Source organism: Mya arenaria, chromosome 1, assembly GCF_026914265.1.
Source record: "Mya arenaria isolate MELC-2E11 chromosome 1, ASM2691426v1".
Classification (NCBI taxonomy): Eukaryota; Metazoa; Mollusca; class Bivalvia; order Myida; family Myidae; genus Mya; species Mya arenaria.
Genome location: NC_069122.1, coordinates 6,889,407 through 6,899,916, shown reverse-complemented (window position 1 = coordinate 6,899,916; position 10,510 = coordinate 6,889,407). Strand labels below are relative to the sequence as shown.

The window sequence follows — 10,510 nt, the reverse complement described above, 5'->3', positions numbered from 1 at the left end:
TTGTCTACTACCATTATTAAAGAAGGTTGAGTCGTCTGCAAAAAAGGTTTGTTTTATAGTTTTATCATTAATTTCAATCCCTTCAGTTTGAGAATCCTTTGCAATATAGTTAGAAAGAGGTTGTAGACAAATTATAAATAATGTCGCAGACAAGGGGCAACCCTGTCGAACCCCTTACTTTAGTCCAAAAGATTGTGAAAGATTTCCATTATTAATTATCAAACTTTGAATGTCATTGTAAAATGGCTTCGTCCAATTCAAGTCTAAGTATTGGTCCGGCTGCACTTCTAGCAGTTTTTCTGTTGTGGTGAAATTGATGTTATTCATGAGTGTTTCTGGGTGTCCTGGTATGTAAGGGAGTGTATCAATTTGTTCCCTGGTGGAAACTGCTGTATATTTTCAATTATAGCCTTAGGTATGTACAGCAGGTTCATTAACAGTGTAGCTATTACATTTAAGAACAGGAATGTTGCTCTAGCCACTCGTCTCCTGTCAACATATGAATACAATATTTCAATCTATGGTTCCTTTGAAAATAAATAGTGATATCTTGTTTTCTTGTGTTCGGCTACATATTTCTGGTGTAAGTTTGCCAAATAATCAGTGAGGACCCGGCTTTGGACATTTTCTTCTTCGCACTTCGTCGAATCTCTTTTACCCGGCTGAATTCTACCGTTGTCTTCACATTCAAAGAACTAGGTGACACTCACTTCTAGCTTTACTATTACTTCCCATCGTCTTATTTTGGCAAAGTTCACACCGTTCTTAATGACTTCTAACAATTTGTTTCTATTTACATCAAGCTCTGAATCAAATTGGAAATGCACTTGCACTTTTTTATTACATCTCTGGCAATTGCATTATACAAACTCGTATTGTGGCCTGTATCACCTTTCTCTGTTTTCAAGTGGTGCAACATTGCTGAACAAAAGCCGCTTTCTAGCCTTTTCTCCTCTAATTCCAGAAGATTTCATGAACAAAGCTTTTCTGGCTTGGTGTCAGGATGCCATTGTTGCGTTTTGTTTTAGATAATCGCTGCAATTTTCTTTGCAAAGGTTTGACCTTCCTTTTTGAGTTTGGCGTTTACAGATTTCAGTGCCGTACGTTATCCCTTCTTTGGACCATTTCTCCTAGTAAGATATCTTACGATCAACTGCATTGGAAGTGACTCTTTAGTTCAGCTTGAACCATAATTCTTTTCATCTAGATCGTCATCTATAACAATATATCTCATTCACAGCATGCCTCCAATGATGAATTTCCTTATTAACATATTAAACTAAAGCTAAAACAGCATTACTAAACCCAAATATAAAAATTATCCCAAACCTTTTTTAACCATAGACAGAGATTTGTTCGTTGAAACATACGTTACCTTTTAGTAACGCATGTTTCAGTATTTAAGACGAACCGGCCTCGTTGATGTACTGGAATGAGTATGAAATGTTAGTGTTTGTTTACATCATAAAACATTCAATAATCTTTAAAAACACATAAAAACATATCAAACAAAATATGCAGTGAATAATAAACTCTTACTTGGCACGATGGTATTTCAGGGTAAATCTGTAATCATCTGGTTGCGATAATAATCAAATTTGGAAAATTTAGCGCCTTCAAAACATCGGAGCGATTTTGTTGGTGAGGTCACTGAATAGTAAAACCGGTACGCGATTCGTACATTAACATTTTGGTAATATTGAAGTATCTTGGTAACGTATGTTTCGTAACGTTTGTTTCATTTCAACATTGTAGCCATTCAAAAAGCTAATTATTATATATTTATCAAAGTATCTTTGTCTTCACGTTGCTGTCTTAGCCTGATCGAATTATGTTTCATGAAATAATAAATGTATTATGACATGTGGTTATTAAAACTATGGTCACGTATGTTTCATTCTTAAATGCCCTTGTAAAAAACTGGGGCAAATGACACAAATTTCGAAATTAACAGAAACATTACCAATTTTTTACTTTAATTACAGTTTATAGGCATATGAGCTATTGTTAAATGTATAAACAATTGAATCATTACTATTTTATGTCGTTAAAACATAGATGCAAAATGGGGTATTATGTGTTTACAGCAGTTTGGCGACATATTAGTAACAATAATTTAAGCATATATTAGACATTTTTTTCCGCGTTGACGTGTGTAAATATTCATATTATATGATTTAATAAAAATAAAATAATTAAAAATAAAATACAACAACAGTGGCAACACAACAGAACTGCATTAACATCTCAAAGTTAAAAAAATCGGATCGGCGACAGTAACGTATGTTACATTTTCGGTTCGTTAAGGCACTAGTTTGTCAATATATTACATTATATGGAAATAATTGACAGTGCTCCAGTTCGCATACATATATATCTACAATTGAAACATATAATTCGTATACCAGATATATAAGAAAATTAAATAGACCAAAGAACATCAAATGCAAGGTTTAATTGAGAAACAATGTCAAAAAGGTGGAGGTGTTCAATTTCGTAGAAATAAAGCATGCATGTACGTGTCATATGTGTAACTCTTACAACTTTTGGTAAAACAAATACGCTACAATTGTTAACAAAGATGATAACTTCGGGGGAAGAATCACACTCAATATATATGCAAAAAGCTACAGAAACATGCTCAGTAGCAAAAAGTTTAAACATAAACCCGGTTTAGTGGCAATGGGCAAACGCCAAAGACATAGAACACAAATTCACAAACAAGAAACAGAATAGCACAAAACTCTACAAACAGCACAGTGCATAAATTCTCTCTCTCTCTCTCTCTCTCTCTCTCTCTCTCTCTCTCTCTCTCTCTCTATATATATATATATATATATATATATATATATATATATATACTTGGTATGTTTATCAAGAATTGTTAGGTACCGCCTTGGAACCTTGTATTTTAAATGCATATATATTATCTTTTTCTTAGCATTAAAACATACAAACAGTCAGCCGCCATCCGCGTTAATAAGACTCAGGATACTGGATTAATTTACTATAGATAAGATCTTAAGTTTCTTTAATGTCGAAAACGCTCCCTTTAACTTGAATAATTACTTATGATTATAACGATCCGTATTTACTATATTTCTATGGAATATTTACTTTGCATTCAGCGACAGGCTTTGGTGCAACTAGCATTTCTTTTTACCGGGGAACCCCTTCAACAAAAAATCATCTCTTTTTATACTAAGAGACAGACGACTGCATCGACGTACCATCGACAAGTGATCGACTCTAGATCGACACCCGATCGACACCAGATCGACAGTCAGTCGATTTAGATTCAAACTTAAAATATGATCGATCGCCGTATACCGACTGGACAGATCGATCTAAAAATAGTAAAAGTAGGTAAACATGGCGGCTAAACAATGAAAATTATTATTTATGTCACAATTATTGCTACTATAACGTGTGAGTATTTTTTAATAACCAGCACTTCTTGATTCAAATTTCGCGGCTATACTGGACTTGCAGAAAAGGAAGTGACGCACCTGTCAAAATTCTTAGGTACCAAAATGGCCGACTGACTGTGTACAATTTGATTTCAGTTACAGAAGTGGATATAAACCAAGAAGTTTCGGACTTAAAATGTGATACCACGGTTATAAAGTTATAAGTTCATATAAGTTTCTTTACAATGTATTAAACCAGGTTAAAGATTAATCTGTATTTAAATCGAAAGTAAGGAGAATAAAGGTACGGATGGGGTAATTTCCTAGTGAACATGTATTTCGTATGGTAAAAGAATGCAATTTTATAATTGTTAGCTACCCCATCCTGGACATCAGTACATCGAAATGTGGGTAAGTCATATCATATTGAGGTATTGATTTTTACACAATGTCATCTGTTTAGACAATGTCACTGTACCAGGGTACATCACTATTAGGGTGTTTTTACCAGAGTTTTAGATTATCTTCTTCATCTAATTAAGACATTTTCTATGGTTGGTTTCTCTTTGATATGATATGTTTCTTAAATATATTTTGTTTTAGTTCATAATATACATCTTAATCATCAGCAGCGTTTTCTTAAAACTAATATCTATATGCCATTTTATTGGAAGTTGAGTTTCGCATGTCATTAATTATGGCAAAGATATTACCTCTTGTGTATAGAAAGTCAAAGTGATCATTTTTCTTTGAATTTAAACTGCCATGTTGATGCCCCGGGTGACAGCGCAGCGTGTTGAACCATGAACAAGCGCCTAGATGCATAGAGGTTTTGATAAAAAAATTCGATACACAGTGTGACAACATCAATATGATAAATAAATTATCGTCTCAACTCACCCTTACCAAAACAAACACCGTTTATGCTGACGAGACTAGTTTATTTGTGGCAACAACAGATACAAGGGGGTGGCAACAACAAAAATCCAAACACAAGAGTGTACTATAACTATTATTAACTTCTTTGCGTGTATATAAAACTATTCTATCATTTTTTCTTATTTTCATACATAACGTTATAACGTTATGACATGTACAAAAGTATACATATATCACCCCCAAACTAAGCATGTCATAATCCTATCGAAAAATATATGTTTCTGAATCAGTAGCGTATGTAAAAAGAAAAGATCGAATATTATTCTCTGGGATACTGGCCGTCCAGGAAAAACCTCGCTTATCTTTTTTAAATGTGCGAGGAAACCTGTATTCGTAACAAATGCACTTTTAGTGTTTTTCAGACTAACCCTCCAAATATGAGAGAACGAATATATCTCAACATGCTCCATTATACAAATTCAAAAATATTATTTAATTGTACATTCAATCTCATTGCGGTTATATTGTGAAATAATATAATTTTTACCAAATTACATGTTCATCACGAAAATATAATTCAAGTTTGATGTTGCCCGAACAGCAGTCTCGGTAGAAATGACCAAAGCCCACTTTACCCGCCTAACTACGTCATTTCCCGCGCTTTATAGCGCCACCTACAAAACTGACCAAACCAGTTTTTGACAGGCTATTTTGAGACAATTGTTCTCCGCTATACGGTGTAACGCTGAGAATTAGATATGAGTCCCTTTTAAAGTTGTGAGTGTACTGTACAGCGTTGTTTTCTAACTCAATTGAAAAGACATGTTTTACTTTACTATAAGATTTTTTTGTTTTCAAATACCAAGATTAAATGTTTACTCTACACAATATTGTACCTATTTATAGAAGTGAAGTACATAAACAACGCAAGGTGGTTACACTAACGTAGTCAATATATGAAATAGCAGCTGTCAGAGTTTTGACGATTTCTGGTTTGGCAGACCCCCGGTTAAATGGGAACTTATAAAGACCAAAATGTGTTTCGCAACCTCTCGTTACCATAATGAACACGCGATTCAATTCATAATGCATAGATTCATTGACATGTCAAAAACGTATAAGTATTTGTTTTTGAAAATGGATTTCCGAATTATAGAACTAAATATAAGAGTTTAAAAGCTCAAATATTGTTAGAAACAATCGGAAGTCTGACTGAAATATTGAAACAAATACCTTCTAGCATTAGTAAACATCAAACCGGAAACAATTTCCGGCATTTACTATTTATATGAACTGATTTTATAATGTGCCTAAAAGTTTTTAGCATTTACGATACATCTGCACGTCCGGTAAGGAAAACAAATGTTCGCTATATTAGCGTTGTCCATATATAGAGTCGCGTAAAACAAAAATGCTGCTTCGTATTGAAAAAAGAACAAAGACGATTTCTGTCCCTACTTATCAACATAACAGAATCCAAGGCATGTCTTTCAATTCTTAAACGACTTTTGGAAGGATTGCGCGTGCAACCATGGCGGGAGCGTTATTCTTAAACCTGCTGGTTTTCTGTACGAGTTCCATATTCGGACTTTCCCTCGTTTTGAACCATTACATAAAGACGGCGTCCACAGCAGGAGACCCGGTGTCAACAGTAGCCACGGTCAGGTGCGCTGATGAATGCTTCAAGACCGCCGCGTGCACGGAGTTCTCCGTGGAAACGAACGGAACATGCACGCATCACCGGTCAGCGTCTTTAGCTGTGGTAAGTGCTTTGATTTTTTGTAACGTCTGCCTTGCAGACAATATTGTAATACAAATACAAACTAGACGTATTTTCGGCAATCGGCCAGTTAGCTTATCGCACCACACTTTTTACCGCCAACAATTTTATTACGCGGCACATAGTTCTAAGAGCGAAGTATTAGTTGATTAGTTAAACGTAAATAGACGAGCTTTCGATAAACAGTCGTTTTAGTATATAATAATGTATGGTTTATTTCGTCTATAATGCCTTGAACATCTTTTTTTCATTATGATAGTAACGGCCCGAATGCCAAGCGGCTCGCAAATAAAATATAGATATGAATATAAGCAGATATTCCTTTTCCTTTGTCTAAAATTGAAATGCATGACAATATATGCCGTTATTACTTATGCACGCGCTCCGCGTCCGATGTCCGCATACGTAAAAGCAAGCATGTATTTTATCGTTTGATTTATGTCATGTATCCGCATTCCTGCATGCGTATCCAATCCGCATTCACGCGGAGTCACGCAGGTTTTTTCTACATGAAACATTATATTTAAGAAATATTTATATTGCGAATCAAACATTTAAAACTGAAATTATGGAAGCAACTTTTGAAATAAAATTAGATATAGATACGATTTGCTCTATTTCTTTTGCGGAAAGCGCCTGACAGCGCAGTAAATACGCCAGAGCTTCCAATATCAGGCAGCGTTTTTAGTCGCCTGTGGATCATGGTAGACACAAAGGGCGTCGTCGCCAGCGTCATTGACGTCTTTCCTTCGTTTGGTTTCCGATCAATAAATTTGAAGGATTCGTCATGGAGTTTTCAAACTCTCAGCCGCTATATCCTTCCGATCGGATACACACGTCCTTAACTTGGGTCACATATTTTACTTATCAACCAGACAGACTTTCTAATCAGTTTAGATGGCATTGGGTAGAAACAGTGTCCACTATTGTCAACAGGGTGGGCAATCTGAAAATAAAGATAGTGACCTACTTTTGGACGCAAATAAAGGGTTGAAAAATATCTGATGAAGTGATTTGCAGGAGCATTTTGCTAGATATGACTCAGAATCAAACACACCAAACTTTCATAAAGTCAAACATTTTACCAAGTTTCGTGAAGATTCGTGATTACAAAACGCGTTGCCAAATTATCATTTTTTGTTTGTGAACTACATTTTGTCAAGAAATAACCAAATTGATTCCAATGCAGTTGGAAGAAAATGTACCTGCTTTAATATGAACACGCGTTTTTGAATATCTGAGGTGGTAGTCGGCTTTTTTAAAGATGCACTTTTATTTCCAAATAAGATAAACCATAATTAATAGCATTGTTTTAATATTCCAAAAAGGATGAACAAATGTCGAAAATAGAGGTTCTTATGAAGGATACCGAGTTTAATTTGAAAGAAATGAGCAGAAAACACGGTATTTCTACCTTATGAGACTATAGAGGACCACAGTAAATCTTTTAGCATTCACCAATCATTTAATATTTGTTAGCGCTTTCAGCTGTTAAATAGACGGTTACAATTTTGTTATCAATACTTAATATTTTCGATAAATGCAGTATTTAGTTAGTAGTTATAGGTTTATCACTCAAAATGTTTGTTACATGTTTATGTATTGATTTTGAATAAAAGTGTCACTTTAAATTAACCTTACATTTAAATATGTTACAATTTTAACATCCAGGCTTACACATTGGTGCGCGACACATGCGAGCGCGGCATGAGAGGCGTGGGCGGCCATTGCTATTATGTAAGCGACACTCCGGCCACGTACGCTAATGCTAGTGCTAGCTGCGCTCGACATGGAGCATACCTCGCTACCATCCGCAGGTAAACGTTTAATATGTCATTTAATCATTCATTTAGGGAATTTTCGCAATCAATAAGGTACACTATTCACATCACTCAATTATATTCATGATTTGGTATTTATCACACCCAAACACGAACTTATTGAAACTAATGTAGCCCTTATTTTATACTTCATTCAAAGTCTTATTTTGATTCTGTTGACATAAACAAAAAGTTATTACTGAATTTCTCCTTAGAACATTATAACCTTAAAGATGCACTCTTACTCCCAAATAAGATTTACCAAAATTAATATTAGTGTTTTAATATTCCAAAAAGAATGAATAAATGTCAAAAACAATGGTTCTTATGAAGGATACCGAGTTTTTTTGAAAGAAATGAGCATAAAACACGGTATTTCTACTTTATGAGACTATAGTAGACCACAGTAAATCTTTTAGCATTCACCAATCATTTAATATGTTTGTGTGCTTATTGCTTTTAAATACACGGGTAACGTTACACTCTTGTTATCAGTTATTTATATTTTCCATAAATGCATTATTAAGTAAGTAGTAAAAGGTTTGTCAGACAAAATTTATGTATGTTATACATGTGTATGTATTGATTTTGAATAAGAGTGTCAATTTAAAAAAGACACCGTTTTGCCAGTCCGTTAACATTAAACTAATTACGTCTAGAAAGCGAATCTCTCATGTTTTATATGGTCAGACATAAAACACATGTAATCTTGCTTTTCATAATTTATAAATTTGTATTATGCTATGTCATACTATGTAATGTAAAACGCATACATGTTTTTGAATAAAAACACCAAAGCATTAACAAGAAAACACACATGTAGTGTTTATATACTGCTTATAACAAGTTGAATATGATTTTGTTTTCGTAAAATAACGGTAATGAACAGAAAATATCTCAAATTTGAACACGTGTAAGTAACAGTCTCAAAAAATGATGATTTGGGTCTTGGGGTTAAAAAAATGTTAGAAAAATTTCGTCAAGTTTGACCAGTCGTCGCAGCTTGTCAAGCTCATTTGGCAAGGTTTCCAGTTAGTTTAAACATTTTTTATTTTGCAACGATTGTGAAGGAAGTTATGATAACTTATACTGTGTGACTCTCGTTGGTACGATATTGCGCGAGAGTGTGGTCTTGTGATTGTGGGGGAAACCGGAGTACCCGGAGAAAACCCACTTGTCAAGCTTGGTGACCACTAACCAAACTCACATGCGCCTAGGCCGGGAATCGAACCCAGGTCAACTTGGTGAGAAGATAGTGCGCTAACCACCAGTTAAGCTATTGATAATGCAGCCATGTGCTTCTTTTCATAATAAAATAATACGAAATAAGACACTGCCTTAGACGGGCTCTAGGTATGTTATCAACTTCAGAAACTAAAAATGCAGTACATAGTTTCTTTGGTTAACAAGTGTCAAAGGCAAAATTCATTTCATATGACATACTACAAGAAAGACCATTGATGCAAAGTTTCAAAGGGCGCCGTTTAATAGTTTATGCATTTGTTATATGTTGAAAAACAAGGAATAGTCAAGGCCAACAAACATATAATGGTGCATCAAACCGCATCCATGAAATTCTCAAAATATTTGTTACGTATTCTGCTTAACAACATAGGCTTAAGCATTGAAATTGAAGAGTTTCAAATTGAAGATTTCATTAGGGGTGTGGTACATTAATGAGCATGACAGAATTAGGGTGCTTGTGCACTGTTATTTTTGTCATTGCAACCTATCCATATACCAAATTTTATTTCAATACCATAAGTAGTTTTAAAGCAATGCCCTGGGCAAGAAGAAGCGGAATGGTGAACCGATTTTTTGATTGAAAACAGAAGTGGTATTCAATATTCAACGTCAATTACTCTTATGGTCATACATCATTGACTCCATTCACTCTAAAGTCAGTTAATTTTTAAAAACATTTTGAAAAAAAAAAATGTCGCCAACCTGAAATCGGTGAAAATGACAAACCATGCCAAACCAAACGCTCATTTTTATAGCTTTCATTAGTAACGCTTAATATCAAATAACTTAAACAATTCATTACTTTGGATTATAATCGCAAAGTCCATATACTTTGCAGTGGCAAGGACCAGGAAACGATCGAAACTCTGATAAATGATGCGGGCCTACAGATGGAGAGCTTCTGGCTCGGAGGATTGATCACAACCACAACGCTACCTAACAGTACAATCGGTTACACAAGTAGCTGGGACAACGGCGAGCCTTGGAACTACGAAAACTATGCCCCTGGGAAGCCTTCAGGAGATGGACACTGTATCCAAATGAAGAACATCAACCGTATTTTCCAGTGGAATGACGTCGATTGTGAAAGGCTTCAACACTTTGTTTGCGAGAAGTAACATATATATATATGTATATATATAGACACGCACATGAGTTTTGATTATTACAAATAAATATAATTGAATCGTTTCATCATTAAAAGTTTATATAATTTATCTAGATTTTGTAGAGGCAAACATTCTGAACAAACCTCGTTACAGTCGGGAACATATCTGGTCCCAAAACAAGAATTCCTACGGACTGGAAGGCTTCTATGGGCAACAGTGGCAATATCTAACTGCTATGTATACTTTTCAAAAGTGACAAGTTTTCAG

At 34.7% G+C, this 10,510-nt stretch overlaps 1 protein-coding gene across 1 annotated transcript; it reads left to right on the top strand.

The window, feature by feature from the left end:
• The first annotated feature begins 5,820 nt into the window (after window positions 1-5,820).
• LOC128235985 (perlucin-like) lies at window positions 5,821-10,275 on the top strand. The gene is made up of 3 exons (XM_052950771.1): window positions 5,821-6,051; window positions 7,741-7,886; window positions 9,973-10,275. The coding sequence occupies exons 1-3, from the start codon at window positions 5,821-5,823 to the stop codon at window positions 10,250-10,252; spliced, it is 657 nt and encodes a 218-aa protein (XP_052806731.1). The 3' UTR covers window positions 10,253-10,275.
• The last annotated feature ends 235 nt before the right edge of the window (window positions 10,276-10,510 follow it).

Bases quoted from the DNA above. Each gene is read 5' to 3' on its own strand.
- LOC128235985 (XM_052950771.1), top strand. From the start codon at position 5,821: ATGGCGGGAGCGTTATTCTTAAACCTGCTGGTTTTCTGTACGAGTTCC. The intron at 6,052-7,740 runs GTAAGTGCTTTG...TTTAACATCCAG, and splicing joins GGTCAGCGTCTTTAGCTGTG to GCTTACACATTGGTGCGCGA. The intron at 7,887-9,972 runs GTAAACGTTTAA...TATACTTTGCAG, and splicing joins TACCTCGCTACCATCCGCAG to TGGCAAGGACCAGGAAACGA.